This window comes from Phyllobates terribilis, unplaced genomic scaffold, assembly GCF_046119375.1.
Source record: "Phyllobates terribilis strain yellow unplaced genomic scaffold, ASM4611937v1 Scaffold_4__5_contigs__length_816908805, whole genome shotgun sequence".
Taxonomy (NCBI): Eukaryota; Metazoa; Chordata; class Amphibia; order Anura; family Dendrobatidae; genus Phyllobates; species Phyllobates terribilis.
This window is the reverse complement of record NW_027362764.1, coordinates 29,605,954-29,627,196: the sequence shown is the minus strand read 5'-3', so window position 1 is coordinate 29,627,196 and position 21,243 is coordinate 29,605,954. Positions and strand designations below refer to the sequence as shown.

The following is a 21,243-nucleotide window of genomic DNA, read 5'->3' as shown; positions in this document are numbered from 1 at the left end:
ATCAGTTTTTGCCAGGCAGGTCTGTGCCAGTGCTGTGCAAGTTTTTTTCACAGCATTTGGCTGAATCTAGCAAAGCTAATCCTTTTTGGCCTATTGCAGAGTGTGTTAGTCAGTGGAGTAGCCTATCTGTGTTGCAAGATATACCACCTGTGTATAGAATACCAATTTTTTTACTGCACCTAGTGAAGTAAAATCTTTTGGGCATAGCATCATTCTATTAGTCCATCTATACTGACCTCCATCAGGTTGCAAACTGAATATAATTTTTTTCTGCATCTAGCTCTGAAAAAATATTTGGGCTTCTAGCAGTGTGTGGGACTTGGTCTATTAGTCCATCTATACTGACCTCCATCAGGTTGCAAATTAAAAATAATTTTTTTCTTCATTTAGCTCTGAAAAAATATTTGGGCTTCTAGCAGTGTGTGGGACTTGTTCTATTAGTCCTTCTATACTGACCTCCATCAGGTTGCAAATTGAATAAAAAAAATTTCTGCATCTAGCTCTGAAAAAATATTTGGGCTTCTAGCGGTGTGTGGGACTTGGTCTATTAGTCCATCTATACTGACCTCCATCAGGTTGCAAATTGAATATAATTTTTTTCTGCATCTAGCTCTGAAAAAATATTTGGGCTTCTAGCAGTGTGTGGGACTTGTTCTATTACTCCATCTATACTGACCTCCAGCAGGTTGCAAATTGAATATAATTTTTTTCTGCATCTAGCTCTGAAAAAATATTTGGGCTTCTAGCGGTGTGTGGGACTTGGTCTATTAGTCCATCTATACTGACCTCCATCAGGTTGCAAATTAAAAATAATTTTTTTCTTCATTTAGCTCTGAAAAAATATTTGGGCTTCTAGCAGTGTGTGGGACTTGTTCTATTAGTCCTTCTATACTGACCTCCATCAGGTTGCAAATTGAATATAATTTTTTTCTGCATCTAGCTCTGAAAAAATATTTGGGCTTCTAGCGGTGTGTGGGACTTGTTCTATTAGTCCATCTATACTGACCTCCATCAGGTTGCAAATTGAATATAATTTTTTTCTGCATCTAGCTCTGAAAAAATATTTGGGCTTCTAGCGGTGTGTGGGACTTTTTCTATTAGTCCATCTATACTGACCTCCATCAGGTTGCAAATTAAAAATAATTTTTTTCTGCATCTAGCTCTGAAAAAATATTTGGGCTTCTAGCGGTGTGTGGGACTTGGTCTATTAGTCCATCTATACTGACCTCCATCAGGTTGCAAATTAAAAATAATTTTTTTCTGCATCTAGCTCTGAAAAAATATTTGGGCTTCTAGCAGTGTGTGGGACTTGGTCTATTAGTCCATCTATACTGACCTCCATCAGGTTGCAAATTGAATAAAAAAATTTTCTGCATCTAGCTCTGAAAAAATATTTGGGCTTCTAGCGGTGTGTGGGACTTGGTCTATTAGTCCATCTATACTGACCTCCATCAGGTTGCAAATTAAAAATAATTTTTTTCTGCATCTAACCCAGCCAATAGTTTTGGCCTAATACCACAGTTTGGCCACTCAGCTCTGCTCGGTTCCCATCCATTGTTTTTTTGTGCAAACAACTCCAGAGTTGTGAATTAGTTAACCACCAAAATGAGTGGAAAAAGGCCTGCTGCTGGTGGAAAGGGGAATAGGCGTGTTGGGAAGGGGAAAAAAGGTTGTGTCCGTGGGGTAGGTGCAGAAGAAAGACCATCTTCCAGCCAAACTAAAATGTCTACTTCTTTTAGCGGACAATGTGATAAGATCCCTTTCTTACGGCCACGCCAATCGCTACAAATTCCAGATGAGGCACAAAAACAGCAGGTGCTTCAACGGATATCAAGTGCTCCTTTAAGTGGGCTCTCCTCCACATCAACTTCAACATCACAAATACTCCAGTCCTCAAAGGTGTCACCCAAATCGCACTTGCTTCCTCACAGCTCCCAAATCTCCAGCTGCCCGTCTGAGTGTGAGGTAGAACAGATGGTTGAGTCTGCAGAGCTGTTTACTCATACTATAGCCTGGGAATCAGAGGTCGACTCCAGCGCTTCTGTGAATCCAGACGAGGAAATGATTTGCACTGATGCCCAGAATCTTTATGAGTCGGATCCAGGACCAGACGCAGAAGGTTCTGACCATAATGTAGACCCTCATTCCCAAACTGTAACTCCTGTTGGTGGAGACAATGAGGAAGACGATGATAAGACTCAAATACCTGATTGGAGCGACAACTTTAGTTTTTTGTCAGGGCAGGAACAGGTTGGCTCTGAGGACGACGGGTGTGATAACGCACAGGGTGATGATGATGAGGTCGGAGATCCCACTTACTGTCAACCCACAGTCAGCCAAGAGATGAGGTCAGCAGAGGAGGTGGAGGAAGATGCTAGTGACGACGAGGTCAGGTTGCGCCTTCCTGGACAGAGACGTAGTACTGGAAGCACGTCAACAACTGCATCCTCAAACACAACTCTGCCTCTCACCACAAGTCGTGGTGGCTCTTCAGGTCGCATGGGTGCTAAGCCTTGCATAGCCTGGGCATTTTTTCAGATCGATAAAGATGACCCAACTCGTGTTATCTGTAACATTTGTCAGCAAAAGCTAAGTAGAGGCCAAAAAATACATAGTTTGAGTACTTCATGCATGGACATGAAGCATAAGTTGCAGTGGGAAGCTCAGTGTGCTACAATGCGGCCTAGCCGGCCGGGCCAACCACCGTCTGCCATATCTTGTGCATCCGCGGCCTCTTCATCCTCTGTGACTGGGGGGACAGCAGTCACACCTGTTTTGGGGCGCAGACCTGCCACCTCTTTACCCGCAACAGCCAGCGTGATTGGCAGGTCATCATTTTCTTTGGAGGTGGTAACACCAGCTGGTCTTGAGCGCTGTCCGACATCGATAGCACCACCTTTGGATCAAGGCAACCTAACATGTCCGCCTGCATCTTCCTCACAGACCGGCAGTTTGCCGGGGACACCCTTATCAACCCCGTCTAAGCACAATAGCCAGCCCTCGGTCCCTCAGATGTGGACAAGTAAAAGACCATTTCCTCCTAGCCATGAGAAAGCTAAGAGGTTGAATTTCACCATCTGCAAGCTCTTGGCTACAGAAATGCTGCCTTTCCGCCTGGTGGACACAGAGGATTTTCGAGACCTTATGTCCGTCGCAGTGCCCCAGTACCAGATGCCCAGTCGGCACTACTTCTCAAAGAAAGGTGTGCCTGCGCTCCACCAGCATGTCGCACACAACATCACCGCTTCTTTGAGAAACTCTGTGTGTGACAGGGTGCATTTCACCACAGACACTTGGACGAGTAGGCATGGACAGGGGCGTTACATGTCGCTGACTGGGCACTGGGTAACTATGGTGACAGCAGGACAAGGGGCTGCTGTCCAAGTCTTGCCGTCCCCACGAGTTGTGCGTCAATCCTCTTTATGTCATTTTTCCTCCACTGCTTCTGCCTCCTCAACCTCCTCTCGGTCTTCCACCTGCACCCAAAGCCTGTCTGGTCATGCCACAAGCTTTCTAACTGCGCAGAAGGGATCCTGCACACCTCCTTACTATGCTGGCAGTAGGGCTCAACGTCATCAGGCGGTTTTTACATTGAAATGTCTGGGAAATGTGAGTCACACAGCTGAGGAGTTGTGGTCAGCTCTGGAGAACCAATTTCATGAATGGTTGTCTCCACTGGACCTGAAACCAGGGAAGGCCGTGTGCGACAATGCTGCAAACCTGGGTGCGGCCCTTCGCCGGGGCAATGTCACACACGTGCCTTGTATGGCTCACGTGTTGAACCTGGTTGTCCAGCAATTTTTAGCCCACTATCCCAGACTAGATGGCCTTCTGCAGAGGGCACGGTCGCTGTGTGCTCACTTCCGCCGTTCGCATCCCGCAGCTCAGCGACTTACATCTCTACAGAAGTCGTTGGGCCTGCCACTTCACCGGCTAAAATGCGATGTGCCTACCCGGTGGAATTCAACTCTGCACATGTTGCAGCGACTGTGGCAGCACCGACAAGCCCTGGTGCAATACGTTCTGACGTATAGCCTGGGCCAACGAGATTCAGAGGTGGGGCAAATCACGCTGGAGGAGTGGTCTCAGATCAGGGACCTATGCACCCTTCTGCACAGTTTTGAAATGGCGACGAAGATGTTTAGTGCTGACGATGCCATTATCAGCATGACTATTCCGGTGATTTACATGCTGGAGCACATGTTAAACAGAATTCGGAGTCAGGTGGTGGCACAAGAGGAGGTGGAGGAAGTAGAGGAGGAGGAGTTGTATGCGGAAGGGCTAACATCTGCAAGGTCCAGACGGTCGGCAGCACCAGGGCGGCAGGCATGTGAGGGTGGGGGAGATGATTTTACCAGGGCGCATGGTAGCAGCCAAACTAGTGAGGAAGGTGCAGGAGCCCAGGAAGAAGTGGAGGACGAACTGATGGAAGACTCATCAGATGAGGGAGACCTTGATCACATTTCTGTTGTGCGAGGTTGGGGGGAGAGGACAGAGGAAGGAAGAATGATTGTTACCTCGCCACCAACACAACAGGGACTTGGTGCTCCTGGATGCACAACACACATGAGTGCCTTCGTGCTGCACTACCTGCAACATGACCCTCGAATTGTGAGAATTAGAAATAATCCTGACTACTGGGTTGCCACACTGTTAGATCCCCGGTACAAAAGTAAATTTGCAGAAATTATTCCTGCCATAGAAAGGGATGCACGCATGCAGGAGTATCAGCAGAGACTGTTGCAGAATCTTACATGTGCTTTTCCACAAAATACCAGTGGTGCACGTAGTGAATCTCACAGTTCCAACTTGCCAACCGTGGGACCGTCAAGTGTTCAGCACTCAAACCGTGACAGAACCACAGTATCTGCTGGTAACATCAATTTTGCGGAATCATTTCACCACTTTTTTAGCCCATCCTTTGCAAGGCCACAGGAGACAAGAAGTCTGACACATAGTCAACGCCTAGAGACGATGGTACAGGAGTATCTCCAAGTAAACATTGAAGCCACGACTGTGTCACTGGACCCTTGCTCTTTTTGGGCTTCCAATCTGGATAAATGGCCGGAGCTAGCCACTTACGCCTTGGAGATCTTGTCATGCCCCGCAGCCAGCGTTCTGTCTGAACGTGTGTTCAGCGCTGCTGGTGGTGTGCTGACAGATAAGCGCACGCGGCTCTCCACTGATAATGTAGACAGACTCACGTTCATAAAGATGAACAAATCATGGATCCGAAACGACTTTTCTACCCCTGTGTCATCCTGGGGAGAGTAAAAGCTTGATGATTGGTTAAAATCACCCTACCAACCGTTTTAAGCTTTCAAATTACTAATCATGTTTATCTGTATCTTGGCTGGAAAATAATTTGGGCTTTGTAGCAGTGTGCAGCACTGATCCTATTAGGCCATCTATAATAAGCTTCACCAGATTTAAAATTAAAAATAATTTTTAGCTGCATCTAGCCCGGAAAATAATTTTGGGGCTCCGAGATGCGCAAGACACATAAGTGCCTTCTTGCTGCACTACCTGCAGCATGACCCTCATATTGTCAGAATTCGAAGTAATCATGACTACTGGGTTGCCACACTCTTAGATCCCCCAAACTTTTCGATCAACCTTTTCATTTTAATAAAGACCAAAAAAATGGTCATTTTTGAAATTATAAGCATTAGCAGGTTGTTAGAAACTGAAATCAAACAGTTTTCAACTCAAAACTTTATTCTAGGTGATGTTACATTTTCACATAGGACCCCTTGTTCGAAAGGAGCTTCTGAACTCTCTCGTCCATTGAATTTGTCAGGTTTTGGATGGTTTCTGCTTCAATTGTTTTGTATGAGGACAGAATACCCTCCCAGAGCTGTTGCTTAGATGTGAACTGCCTCCCGCCATCATAGACACTCCTTTTAATGATGCTCCAAAGGTTCTGAATGGGGTAGAGGTCAGGGGAGCATGGGGGTCACACCATAAGTTTGTCCCCTTTTATGCCCATATCAGCCAGAGATGCAGATGTTTTATGTGCAGCATGAGATGGTGCATTATCATGCAGAAAAATGATCTTGCTGTGAAATACACGGTTCTTCTTCTTGAACCATGGCAGGAAGTGCTGTTTGAGAAAATCCACATACATTATGGAGTTCATCTTTAGCGCCTTCAGGGATCCTAAAGGGGCCGACAATCTCTCTCCCCATGATTCCAGCCCAAAACATTACTCCACCTCCTCCTTGTTGGCGCTGTAGCCGTGTTTGCGTGGGGTGTCCATCAACCAGCCATCCTCCACTCCATCCATCTGGACCATCGAGCGCTGCACGGCACTCATCCGTGAACAAAACAGTTTTGAAATCAGTCTTCATGTAATGTTTGGCCCACTGGAGCCATTTCTGCTTGTGTGAAGTGGATAGAGGAGGTCGACAGGATGGCGTATGCACAGCTGCAAACCTCTGAAGGACCCTGCATCTTGTTGTTCGGGGGACGTTGGAGGCACAAGTAGCTTCAAAAACTTGTCTGCTGCTATGACAAGGCTTTTTTGCTGCTGCTCTTTCAACCTGACGTAATTGCCTGTAGGAAAGAGTCCTCAATTTGCCCTTATCAGCACGCACACGTGTGTACTGTGAATCAGCTACATACTTCTTGATTGCCAAGACACTTCATCCTGATCATCGCACAATGTTGATTGTAGTCATGCCTTGACCTAAACACTCCACAATTTGTTGCTTCTCAGCAGCCGACACATCCTTTTTCTTTCTCATTTTGGCAGAAAATGTAGGCTGCTTAACAATGTGAGAGAGCCTTCTTAAGTAGTCTTGCCTTTCATTGGACACACCTGCCAAACTAATTAGCACAGGTGTCTGCAATTGCTTACAGTGATATAAAGAGCCCTGACACACATCACCATCAATGAGTTTAACTGACAAACAAACAAATTCTTCCCTTATCACTCCTAAACACTTTTTGCATAATAATTTGGAACGCGGTGTACATGTGCTTTTCCACAAAACACCAGTGGTTCACGTAGTGAATCTTACAGTTCTAACTTGCCAACCGTGGTCTGTATGGAGTTGTTCAATAAAGGGCCCAAAATTAAGATAACATAGATGGGAGAGGTCTCTATGAATAGGAATTCCTAAGTATTTGATACCCTGTGAGGGCCAGGCAAAGGGAAAGTTGGACTGGATGGAATCCTATATGGATTTGGGGAGGGAGACATCGAGGGCCTCAGACTTCGCTGCATTGATTTTAAAATTTTACCATGTAACAAAGTGATCTATTTCAGCCATAACAGCAGGGATGGATATATGTGATTGAGTGATATATACTAGGACATCATCAGCAAATAGAGAGCACTTGTACTCGGTGCCTCCCACCTCAATCCACCTAATATTGGGGTTATGGCGAATTGATGAGAGCAGGTGCTCCGTCACTAGGATGTATAAGAGAGGGGACAGAGGACATCCCTGCCTTGTCCCATTGGTGATTGTGAAAGGTGATGAAAATGTTCTGACGCACCCCCTGGGCCTTGGGACACCCGGAGCCGGACCCTTTTTGGTGGATGCTGGTGGTTGTAGTCTTCGTGGCGGCGATCCGGTTCCGTGGCTCAGGGCGGTCAAACCAGTGGCGGAACTATTTATGTGGTTTTGATGTTTAAATGTCCGACTACGCCACCCGTGGATTGCGGTCAGAGTGAACCGCCGCTACAGGGCAGACCGCTAAGGCTGGTGTTGTGGGTGCAGCAGAGCGTAGCATAACTCCCCACGGGAGGAGTATAGCCTCAGGGCAGTGTATGCGGAGGATGGGGGTGATGGTGCAGGGCAGCAGCAGTAACGACACGGAGTCAGTGATGCAGTTCAGGGCCTTTACTCACAGTTCTTATTATCCAGACCACGTCTGCAGGTAACGGCTGCCCACGTCGTACTGTGCTCACCAGGTGAGGGGCTCAGACAACTCCCAGATAACTTTGGAGCGCTTCACAGGACCCCCTTTGTGTGTCCTTTGTCTGGCCTTTCTTACCAACACTTCTGTCCGGCTGCCTCGGGCCTCCTCTTGGTAAACTTGGCGCCAGTTTCCCTGACCCTATGTGGTGCCTTCCTAGCGGGTGGAGCAAGGGGCTGCGCCACATAAAATGTCAGAGCCTCCGGTTTCTAGCTGAGGGTCGTTTCCTGCCTCCACTAGTTCGGGGACCGGTCTCCCCCTTTGGCCTGACCCCTCCACGCAGGTGGATTCGGGCGTGCGGTGGCGACTCGCCCGTCCGCACCCCTGGGATCCCTTCATTCCTCGTTCCTGGAGCCTTCTCCGCTCCTCTTCCTTCCTTCTCCCTCTTGCAGGCCTGGGCCTCTGTTACTAGGCCCGCCTCCGGAGCAGAGCTCATGCAGAGCCCCTGCTCCCTGCCACTTCTGCTCAGACTTCTCTGCACTGAACTAAGATGGTGCCCACCTTTTATACTCCCTTCTCAATGCACCCAGGAACTGCTTCCTCCCTGCTCCTGCACTGCAGGGTTCCCCTTCCTCAGTGTTCCCTCCCCCCACTCCAGCCAGGGACAGGGACTGTCGTGCCCATCTCAGGGGCATATTGGTCGCCCTGCCCCACGGCAATGTGGTGTAATGCATGCAGGTGTCGGGTCCTGATCCACACTCCATCCTTATCTGAGAGTGAGATATCACACCTCTGGGTGAGGTGCAATACGTCTGTAGCAACCGAGCCCTCGGTGCTACAGTTCCATTTATCTTCAGCCTAGGTGACATATTGTGATACAGGGCCGTGATTTTGGCTATAAAAGGGTCCCCTAGACCCCTACCCCAAGCTTTTTAAGAGAATCATATATGGCGTGCCAGGAGACTCTATGGAATGCTTTCTCAGCATCCAACGAGAGTATCTACTTACAAATTTTTAACTGCATCTAGCCCAGGAAATACTTTGTGCCTAGTAGCAGTGTCTGCTAGTCAGCGGATTATCCCGGCTGTTAAGCAAGCTGCACCACCTGTAGTTTGGACACTTAATTTTTTCAAAGGAAATGCTTCGGGACCACGGGATACTTAGTGAAGAGCATCAGGAGGCACCCCAAGGCATAGGGGCTGGGACTGGCACTAGGATGCCTTGCGGTGGACAGCCGAGCTCGATCCTTATAAAAGCTTTTTAACTGCAGCAGCTTTAGTGGCCGCTACTGGAGCTGGAATTACGCGGCTGCTGGTATGAGACTTGCCCTCCAATAGATCCTTGTAAATGGATTTAAAGTGTATTCATTCAAATTAGAGGGACAATTTAAATTAAAAAGCTTAGAGCTGCCTCCACCACAGGGGGGCTCTCTCGACCCACCAGCGGACAGGCACCAGTATTGGGAGAGGGGGGCTGGCCGTCAGGGTTCACCGCGGCTCTGGCACAAACCCGGCGACACGGAGGTGGCACGGGCAGGAGCGGACTGGCCGTCTCGGCTTCTCACTTTTTGGATTTTAGAAGGGCATGACATGCCTATATCTGTGTCTCCCCCTCCTTTTACTCCTCCACCTCTTTTCTTTTCGCATGACTATATGTACTTGTCACTTTTCCATGTGTTAGTTGTGTCTTCTGAGCAGTTTGTCAGCTTTTGGACACCTTTGAAGGTGTTTTCTATGTGTTTCTATGTGTTTTTGTTTGCCTGCCATTGGTTTTAACGGTGTTCGAAGGTGTTCGACGAACAGTTCGACGAACAGTTCGGCGAACACACGGGTGTTCGACGAACCGAACCGAACTCGAACACTACGGGGGTGGCTCAACACTAATTCTAATTAAAGAGGTTTATAGTATCAAATCGAAAAACAGTTCTCTTACTCGGGATTTACAACTCATCTACCCTTTCCCATAAAGATAATTGACTGGGGGCACAAAGGAACCTGAATAATCATCTTCTTGAGCAAGCAGAATATATGAGAGGGAGGGGGGGGAGCACAGGTCATTTATTGGCTACAGGGGCCGGGGTGCAACAGGGTTCCCCAATTGTATCCACCCTTAAGGTTTCAGATGGATCTATGGTCACTGATCCGGAAAATATTCTGTTGCAATCTTCCATTTTTATAACAAGTTCTATTCCCCTAAACTACCTAAGACCCGGAGGTTATTGATAGTTACCATGGCCAATTAACATTACTGAAATTATCTGAAGAACAAAGGAAGGCTCTAGACGCACCTATTGTGGTGGAGGATTTAGAAGGGGCTTTAAGCTCTTTTCAAAATAATAAGACCCCTGGTCCGGACTGATTTCCCTCTGAATTACACAAAGAGCTAGGGACTTGTTACCTAAGTTGTTGGAGTTTTCCATGACTCTTTTAGAATGGGCGCACTACCAAGTACTATGTGTGAAGCTGGAATAGTAATATTCCTAAACCGGGGAAGGACCCAATTTATACGGATTCGTACAGACACATATCACTACTACAAGCAGATGATAAAGTGTTAGCCATAAGACTTATCAAAGTTATTACACTGGTTCATGGAGACCAGACGGGATCCCTACCAGCAAAGTCTACTTCCATGAACTGCAGACGTAGCGAAGGATGTCTTCTGTCCCCATTACTATGTGTCCTAGCTATTGAACCATTGGTTATTAAACTGTAGGCCAGTGAGATGAAAGGTTTTATATATGGATTAGTAGAGGAAAAATTTGAGCTACACGTGGACAATCTACTCTGATTTCTTGGATATACAGAGGACTCCCTGATAACCACCATATCTATAAATTCGGGGACTTTTCCGGGCTGCGAATTAACTGGGAAAAATCTATTTTAATGCCAGTAGATGAACTATCCCAGACATCTAAGGAGGATCAGACATGATTTCAATACTTAGGCATTCAGATTTCCTCTATGTTAGATCTTTTGTGGCCCTCAACCTAGAGCCGTTATATTCTAAGTTCTAGCAAAAAATCAAAACCTGGTGCCAGTTACTTTTATCAGAAGTAGGTCGCAGAAACTTGGTCAAAATGGTTAAGATGCCACATCTGCTGTATATTATACAAAATTCCCCGATATGGCTCCTCCTGAAACTCTTCTATTAGATCCAAGGCATTTCAGGGAATTGATTTGGAAGAAAGGTGTTGCTCGAATTAAATATGATAAGGAGGAAGGGGGTCTGGCTGCCCCAAATCCATGGCTATGTTTCCTGGCCTCAACTGAAGGCGTTGCAGGGCCCTATGGTGGCTATACTTCAAGAACATACGGAAGGTCTTGGAGATGGGATATCAAGGGAGGAGCAAAACAAAACTTCGAATGGTGACCCTAGTGATGAAAACCTAGGAGGAAGTGAAACTGGAGTTATTGGAAGTTACTGGGAATAGATGGGTACACTTCAGTTACTCCTACATGGCAGAACACAAAACACCCAAAAATGTGTAGGTTGGAGGGTTAAGTTCTGGAGTCCTCTTCATTACCCAACTTCAGATAGATGGAGTGCTTAAAAGCGTTCAACAATTGCGAGATTAATTTTTACTCTCGCGTAAGTGTTTTATCCATAATCTCCAATTGAGGAGGAGGGAGAGGGTTTATTTGCCTTTTTTTTTCATTGCATTGTTAAAAAGCTTTTAATACAGGTAATATCTGATTTAAAAAAAATCCATAAGTACATGTGCTTGTGATCAACAGTGAAGCAGCGTGATGCAGGAGTACAAGGGCAACTGCAGGAGGACCAGGGAAGGAAGAATGGTCCAGTGTTATATAAGGTCTATAAACAGGCGGGGAAGACACTGGTGTCACTGGTGTGTCAGGCTTGACAGACAGTCATTCTGGATCCGGCTGTAGAAGGTCGCTGCACTTGGCCTTACAGACACTTTCTTGATCTTTTCATCATCCCTCCCTCTCTAGGAACCAGCGGTGATCTCCACCTTCTGCTGCTAATTAACACACCCTTGCTGGATCTTTAAATACACTCACTTTCTCCAGACAATTGCTGGTGATAGAGTACATTCATCTGTTCAGGTCTGGAGTTGTAGTAGTTGGCTAGATTCTTCTTGGAGTTTCTTTGTGATTGTTGTCGTGATCTCTCTTGTGTCTTCTCAAAGCTAAATGTATCCCCTTATCTGTTTCCCTTGTTTGTCTTTAGTTGCAGTGGGGCGGACTAGTGCTCACCCCTTCCCCTCCCTACTTAGGGCCTAGCTCTAGGGTCAGCCAGGGCTTAGGGATCCTGCTTGGTGATAGGTACGGAACCTATTTAGGGATGATAGGGGAGTCAAGGTGTTGTTAAATCTGTCTAGGAGTCTCCACTCTCCCTTTCCCTAGTTGCTGGGCTTCCCCCCTTTTCCCATCGTCGTACGCTGGGTCCTTCCCATACCTAGCATGACATTATCACCAGCTTACATTTGTTTTTGGGTTTTTTTGTGTGTTTTTTTTTTTTTTGTTTCCGGGTTTATGGATCCCGTATCAGTGCCGGCAAAGCAGCTTCGGAGTTTGTCACTGGAGGTGACTGACCTTCGATTAGAGGTTCAGCAGCAACTTCAGCGGCCGCAGACTCCTAATGTTGGGGACTCTGCAAGTTGGCCGGTCAAGCTTGAACCGAAAATTGCCCTCCCGAACAGGTTTTCAGGAGGTAGAGACAAGTTTTTTGTTTTTAAAGATGCTTGTAAGTTGTATTTTAAGCTTCGACCTTACTCCTCTGGAGATGAGGAGCAGCGAGTGGGGATTGTGATCTCACTGTTGCAAGGAGATCCTCAATCCTGGGCTTTCTCTTTGACACAGGGCTCTGCTTGCCTCCGATCGGTTGAAGGATTGTTCAGAGCTCTGGCCCTCACCTATGATGATCCTGACCGAATCTCCTTGGCTGAGTCCAGGCTGCGTCGCCTTTAGCAGGGGATCGGTCAGTGGAGACTTATAGTTCTGAATTCCATAGATGGGCAACGGATACAAAATGGAATGACCCGGCTCTTAGAAGCCAATTTTGTCAGGGCCTTGGAGGCTGCTATAAGCGCGGATGGATGCCTTCGGGATAGGTGGGTGAGACCACCTTCTCCAGAGCCCTCTTTTCGGGGCAACACACCCTTGCCGGGGGGGAGGTTGTCTGGGGGTGAACCTGCTTTTATGGAGTTGGAGGAACCCATGCAGTTAGGTGGAGCTATTGCTTTGCATATTTCCCTTTGAAATCCGCAAGAGAAAAGGGGGGTGTTTTTTGTGGTAAAAAGGGACATTTTATTGGGGTCTGTCCCTTGATTCCTAAGCAAAAAGAAACTCGATTAAGCCTTGGTAGTGTGGAGTTGGATAATCAGGGGTGTGTTTTTCTTCAACATGCAGTTCTCAGTTTGTCCTGATGGCAGAGGTGGTGCTAGAAAGAAGGACTGAGAACATTTCTGTGTTTGTGGACAGTGGAGCCAGAGTCAGCATGGTTGATGCTGGGTTTGTGAGAACTCATGAGCTTACTTGCTGTACATTAACAAAGCCCATCCTTATTTATGCCATCGACTCAGTGCCACTTACACAGAGATCTCTAACACAGATTGTACATAATATGAGACTGAGGGTGGGGTCTTTTCATTATGATGTAATTTCTTGTTATGTCCTGGATGGCCTTCCCACTCAGATTGTACTGGGTCTACCCTGGTTGGTGAAACATAATCCGATAGTGGATTGGCAAACCAGGGAAATTGTTGAATGGGGAAATTACTGCGATGAGAACTGTTTAGATATTTCCCTTGCTACTGTCTCTACAGAGACCTTACCTGCATTTTTGTCTGGTTTTGAGGACGTATTTTCTGAGAAGGGGTGTCAAGATTTGCCTCCTCATCGTGCTTATGACTGTCCTATTAACCTGACCCCCGGAGCTAAACTACCCAAGTCCAGACTGTATAATCTTTCTGGCCCTGAGACACAAGCCATGAAGGATTTCATTGCTGAGAGTCTGGAGAAGGGACATATCAGACTCTCATCTTCGCCCGTGGCGGCAGGGTTCTTCTTCGTTAAGAAGAAAGATGGCGGTCTACGTCCCTGTTTAGATTTCCGGGAATTGAATCAAATTACCGTCCGAGATCCATAACATCTTCCTCTGATTCCAGATTTGTTCAGCCAGGTTGTGAAAGCTAAGGTCTTCTCCAAGTTGGATTTAAGGGGAGCCTACAACCTGGTTAGAATCTGAGAAGGGGATGAATGGAAAACGGCGTTAAATACCCCTGAGGGGCATTTCGAGAGTCTGGTTATGCCTTTTGGTCTGACCAATACACCTGCAGTGTTCCAACATTTCATATACAATATTTTGCATCGTTTGGTGGGGAGGTTTGTGGTGGTCTATCTGGATGATATTTTGGTTTACTTGACTGATTTTGAGACACATCGGGGGCATGTCAGATATTAAGGGGTTACAAACTATATGCCAAACTAGAGAAATGTGTTTTCGCCATCTAGGAGGTGCAGTTTTTGGGGTACCTGTTGTCATCATCGGGGTTTCGAATGGATCCGGAGAAGATCGGTGCTGTACTTGATTGGCGACTGTCCCGAGAACGAGAAGTCTGTACAGAGCTTTCTGGGCTTTACTAATTTTTACCGGAAATTTATCCAAAATTATTCGGTAATTGTGAAACCCCTTACTGACATGACAAGGAAGGGGTCTGATCTTTCTAAATGGTCGAATGGTGCCCTGCAGGTTTTTTCCTCCCTAAAGAGATGTTTTGCCACAGCACCAGTACTCAGTCAACCTGATGTTTCTCAATCTTTTATCATAGAAGTTTATGAGTCGGAGGTGGGGGTTGAGGCTGTGTTGTCTCAGGGTCCGTTCCCTGGTAAATGGTGTCCATGCGTTCTCTTTTCCAAAAAATTATCTTCGGCTGAGAAGTAATTAGGGAACATCACAACTCTGTGCTTGCTGGTCATACAACTGCAGACCTCCTTTCTTGTCGTTTTTGGTGGCCGGGGTTGCATCAGGACGTGGTTGAACACGTGTCTGCTTGCAGTATTTGTGCGTGTTCTAAGGTTTCGCATACCCGTCCGTCTGGTTCTCTTCTGCTGCTGCCTATCTCTAGTAGACCATGGACACACTTGTCCATGGATTTTATTACTGACCTACCGATATCTGCAGGCAAGACTGTGGTTTTGGTGGTAGTAGATAGAGGTTCAGTAAGATGGTTCATCTTATCGCATTACCGGCGCTTCCGAATGCCAAGACTCTTGCTCAGGTATTCATTAATGAGATTGTGAAGTTTCACGGGGTTCCTTCTGATGTAGTGTCAGATCAGGGAACCCAGTTTGTTTCTAAATTCTGGAAAGCTTTCTGTACTCGACTGGGGGTGCAGCTGTCTTTTTCTTCTGCCTTCCATCTTCAGCCGAATGGACAGACTGAGCGCATTAATCAGAATTTAGAGACTTACCTCAGACTTTGTCTCCGAGATCCAGGAGGATTGGGCATCTTTCTCACCGTTGGCCGAGTTCACTATAAACAATCGCCACCAAGAGTCTTCTGGCAGGTCTCCTTTCTTTGGTACATACGGTTTTCATCCACAGTTTGGTACTTTTAGTGGGTGAGGGGCTTCGGGAGTCCCTGAGGAGGAACGTTTTGCTTCATCGCTCTCTTCTGTGTGGTGGTGGGTTCATAATAATTGAAGATAATGGGAGACAGATACAAATGATATGGCTGACAATAAACGCTCGCCAGGTCCGGACCCGAGTGTGAATGACTTTGTGCGGTTGTCTACCAAAAATATCAAGTTGAAGGTTCCTTCCTGGAATCTGGGACCTAGATTTATTGGTCCCTGTAAAATAACCGCCATCATTAACCCAGCAGCGTTTCGTCTTGAGTTGCCTGAGGCTCTTAGGATCCACAATGTGTTTCACAGGTCTCTGCTCAAGAAGCATGTGATACCTCTTGAGTCCTCCCCCCTGCCACGGCCCCCAATCATGGTTGATGATAATTTGGAGTTCCAAATTTTGAAGATTATGGATTCTCGTCTTCAACATCGTTCCCTTCAGTACTTGGTGCACTGTAGGGGTTATGGTCCAGAGGAAAGGATATGGGTTTCAGCATCGGAGGTGAATGCCCCTAGGTTGGTTCATTCTTTCCATGCCTCTCATCCAGAGAAACCTGGTCTTGAGTGTCCGGAGGCCACTCGTAGAAGGTGGGGTACTGTCAGGGGTGTGTCAGATTTGACAGGCAGTCATTGTGGATCCGGCTGTAGAAGGTCGCTGCGCTTGGCCTTACAGACGCCTTCTTGATCTTTTCATCATCCCTCCCTCTCTAGGACCCAGCGGTGATCTCCACCCCCTGCTGCTAATTAACACACCCTTGCTGGATCTTTAAATACACTCATTTTCTCCAGAGAATCGCTGGTGATTGAGTAAATTCCTTTGTTCAGGTCTGGAGTTCTAGCATTCGGCTAGATTCTTTTGGAGTTCCTTTGTGGATTGTAGTCGTGATCTCTCTGGTGCCTTCTCAAAGCTAAATGCATCCTCTTGTCTGTTTACCTTGCTTGTCTTTAGTCACAGTGGGGTGGACTAGTTCTCACCCCTCCCCCTCCCTACCTAGGGCCTAGCTCTAGAGTCAGCCAGGGCTTAGGGATCCTGCTTGGTGATAGGTGCGGAAACCTATTTAGAGATGATAGCGGAGTCAGGGTGTTGTTAGATCTGCCTAGGGGTCTCCACTCTCTCTTTCCCTAGTTGCTGGGCTTTCCCCCCTTTTCCCATCATTGTACGCTGGGTCCTTCCCATACCTAGCATGACAACTGGCAGGAGAGACACAGGATAAGATTCTATCTGCGGCCACCACTACGGGGAGCTCCCTGTATACAGAGAAACAGGATAAGATTCTGTCTGCAGTCACCACTAGGGGGAGCTCCCTACATACAGAGATACATGATAAGATTCTGTCTGCAGTCACCAATAGGGGGAGCTCCCTGTATACAGAGATACATGATAAGATCCTGTCTGCAGCCACCACTAGAGGGAGCTCACTGTATACAGGGATGCATAATAAGATTCTCTCTGCAGCCACCACTAGGGGGAGCTCCCTGTATACAGAAATACATGATAAGATTCTGTCTGCAGCCACCACTAGGGGGGAGCTCCCTGTATACAGAGATACATGATAAGATCCTGTCTGCAGCCACCACTAGGGGGAGCTCCCTGTATACAGAGATACATGATAAGATCCTGTCTGCAGCCACCACTAGGGGGAGCTCCCTGTATACAGAGTTACATGATAAGATTCTGTCTGCAGCCACCACTAGGGGGAGCTCCCTGTATACAAAGATACATGATAACATTCTGTCTGCAGCAACCACTAGGGGGAGCTCCCTGTTTACAGAGATACATGATAAGATCCTGTCTGCAGCCACCACTAGGGGGAGCTCCCTGTATACAGAGATACATGATAAGATTCTGTCTGCAGCCACCACTAGGGGGAGCTCCCTGTATAGGAATTAATATAGCTCCTCTTGAACTCAAATTTCTAAACTATATGGCAATGGTTGTGGGACATACTTCTTAATTCAGGTTTTACATTGTCACAGATGTTTAAAATCCAGACCCCCGCCATGCCGCCTGCCTATACTATCATATGACAGAGCTTCGCACCATCCTATAATGGAGATTGTGAGCCCCGGCTTCCTCCCAACTTCAGGGTCTGACCCCACAAATGCTCTTCTGGATGAAGGGGCAAAAATTCCCACGCACACCTCCAAAATCTTGTAGAAAACCTTCCCAGAAGAACGGGAACTATTCTATCTGCAGAAGATATAGAAATCCCTGGGAGTGGATGTGGGGGGGCACATACTTTTCTCCATATTAATGATTAAGGATGTACAGTGGCATGTAAAAGTATGGGCACCCCTGGTCAAAATGACTGTTATTTTGAACAGTTAAAGGGGTAGTCCACTGGACAAACCAGTCTTGAAGTAAATGATGGGCCCCAATAAAATAAAAAAACCTATACTCACCTAGTAGCGCCCCCTTTTGTAACTATCACAGCTTGTAAATGCTTTTTGTAGCCAGACAAGAGTCTTTCAATTCTTGTTTGAGGGATTTTCATCCATTCTTCCTTGGAGAATTCTTCCAGTTCTGTGAGATTCCTGGGGCGTCTTGCATGCTCTAGCCACAGATTTTCAATGATGTTCAGATCAGGGGACTTGTGAGGGCCATTGTAAAACCTTCAGCTTGCGCCTTTTGAGGTTGTCTATTGTGGATTGTGAAGTGTGTTTAGCATCATTATTAGTGATGAGCGAGTATGTTCTGTTAACCCTTTCGGCGAGCATGCTCGGGTGCTCGCCGAGTATCTTCAGCGTGCTCGGGTGTTACGTTTCAATCACTCCGTGCTCATGATTTGCAACTGTTTGACATCTTTAATACATGTGAGGAATGCCTAAGAAATAGGCATTCCTCACATGTATTAAAACTGTCAAACAGTCGCAAATCATGAGCACGGAGTGACTGAAAAACAACACCCGAGCACGCTGAAGATACTCGGCGAGCACCCGAGCATGCTCGTAAATCTCGAGTAACGAGCATGCTTGCTAATCATTATCCAGTTGCAGAAGGCATCCTCTTTTCACTTTCAGCTTTTTTACAGATGGTGTTATATTTGCATCAAGAATTTGTTGAAATTCTATTGAATCCATTCTTCCCCCTACCCATGAAATGTTCCCTGTGCCACTGGCTGCAGCACAACCCCAAAGCATGATTGATCCTCCCCCGTGCTTAATAGTTGGTGGGATGCTATTTTCCTGAAATTCTGTGATTTTTTGTCCTCTACACATACCTTTGATCATTGTGGCCAGAGACTTCTATTTTACCTCATCGGATCACATGACTTGTTTCTAGAATGCATCAGGCTTGTTTAGATGTTCTTTTGCAGACTTCTGACGCCGAATTGTATGGTGAGGACTCAGGAGAGGTTTTCTTCTGATGACTCTTCCATGAAGGCCATATTTGTGCAGGTGTCTCTGAAGAGTAGAACAATGTACCACAACTCCAGAGTCGGCTAAATCTTTTTGAATGTTATTTGCAGTCAAGCGGGGGTTCTGATTTGCCTCTCTAGCAATCCTACGAGCAGCTCTCACTGAAATCTTGCTTGGTCTTCCAGACCTTATCTTGACCTCCACTGTTCCTGGTAACTGCTATTTCTTAATTACATTTCGACTTGAGGAAAGGGCAACTTGAAAACTCTTTGCTATCTTCTTATAGCCTTTTCCTGCTTTGTGGGTCTCCACTATTTTCATTTTCAGAGTGCTAGACAGCTGCTTAGAAGAACCCATGGCTGCTGTGTTTGGCACGAGGTTAGAGGAGGTTTTTATAAAGCTGGGAATTTTGCACCACCTGGTCTTTCCTAACAATGCTGGTGAACAACCATATCCCAAACAGGCTAATTAAGGTCAGAAACCTTGGTCAAAGTTATCTGAGCACACATATCTCCAGGCGTGCCAAACTGTTCACAATAGCAGTGATTTTTGACCAACTTTTACATGCCACTGAAGATGTAGGACAGAGAAGTCTCCGGAGGTGGAGGGGGCACATGCGTTTTTCTGTATAGAGTCTGTATACACGGAGCTCCCTCTAGTGGTGAGTGCAGGTAGAGAGAATATTATATTTTAAATGAGTTTTCCTTTAAAAAATATTTTTTTTGTATTTCTTTTGTTTCTTTCTGCACATTCACCTCCTGGATGAATTAATCTTTAATTTTTCCTTTTTTTGGACAGGACGGGCCGGCCATTCATATGAAAACCTTTGGGGATCCAGCACGGTTTTCTGCACCGAGTTCTCACCATGGCCGCCATAACTTATCCTTTATCAGCGATTAGCTAAAAGATTTATAACCCAGGACCCTGGATCATCGGAGCTGCAGAGAATCAGAAACATCTTCTCAATAATCCTACAAAACAATGGCTGCCGCCTGACCCTGGGGTGTGACACCTGTGACGCCCGATCCGGGGGACACTGAGAGAAGACGCCCTGGGGTGACTTAGGAGGGAAGAGAAGGACTAAACATTGGAAAATTACATTTCTCATAGACTTTGAGGTTCAATTTCTAGATCTCCGTTTGGTGTCAGTGAATGGGAACATTCTTATTTAAAGGTTGAAAAGCTGCACAGACCCAATATTTGTTACAGCTGAGGGTTTGTTACAGTTGTATCCAATGTAGAGGATAACCTGTGAGGTGAACACATCAACAGCCCAATCTCAGTCCTGTCCTCATAGTTTGCTACAACCTGAATCTATCTGCAGTGCATACACTTGTAAGCACCTGCACGCATCTGGACCGACCTGCACTGCAAATACCTGGACTCCTCTGCAAACATCTGAACACAGTTGCAAACACCTGTTCACACCCAAAGACACTCGCATGCACCTGTTGACACCTGGACATACCTGTAAACACCTGGACAGACCTGCAGATACCTGGACACGGTTGCCCACAAATGGACAGACCTGTAGATACCTGGACACACTTGTAAACACCTGGACAGACCTGTATATACCTGGACACAGTTGCACACACCTGGACAGACCTGTATATACCTGGACACAGTTGCACACACCTGGACAGACCTGCACATACCTGGAAACACTTGTAAACACCTGGACAGACCTGCAGATACCTGGACAAACCTACAGATACCTAGTCACACTTGTAAACACCTGGACAGACCTGCAGATACCTGGACAAGGTTGCACACACCTAGACAAATGTGTAGATACCTGGACACACTTGTAAACACCTGGACAGACCTGTAGATACCTGGACACAGTTGCACACACCTGGACAGACCTGCAGATACCTGGAAACAGTTGCACACACCTGGACAGACCTGCAGATACCTGGACACGGTTGCACACACCTGGACAGACCTGCCGATACCTGGACAAGGTTGCACACACCTAGACAAACCTGTAGATACCTGGACACACTTGTAAACACCTGGACAGACCTGTAGATACCTGGACACAGTTGCACACACCTGGACAGACCTGCAGATACCTGGACACATTTGTAAACACCGGGACAGACCTGCAGATACCTGGACACTGTTGCACACACCTGGACCGACCTACAGATACCTGGACACGGTTGCACACACCTGGACAGACCTGCAGATACCTGGACATGGTTGCACACACCTGGACAGACCTGCAGATACCTGGACACATTTGTAAACACCGGGACAGACCTGCAGATACCTGGACACAGTTGCACACACCTGGACAGACCTGCAGATACCTGGACACATTTGTAAACACCAGGACAGACCTGCAGATACCTGGACACTGTTGCACACACCTGGACCGACCTACAGATACCTGGACACGGTTGCACACACCTGGA

At 46.7% G+C, this 21,243-nt stretch overlaps 1 protein-coding gene across 2 annotated transcripts in view; it reads left to right on the top strand.

Annotated features, from left to right (window-relative positions):
• Window positions 1–20,389, top strand: part of LOC141264846 (uncharacterized) — a 247,326-nt gene extending 226,937 nt beyond the window's left edge. For both annotated transcript variants that reach the window (XM_073677210.1, XM_073677209.1), the window contains one exon: window positions 19,619–20,389. In XM_073677210.1, coding sequence (XP_073533311.1) covers window positions 19,619–19,640 — 22 coding nt within the window. In that variant the 3' untranslated portion in view covers window positions 19,641–20,389. The remainder of the gene's footprint in view (window positions 1–19,618) is intronic.
• Window positions 20,390–21,243: the final 854 nt, after the last annotated feature.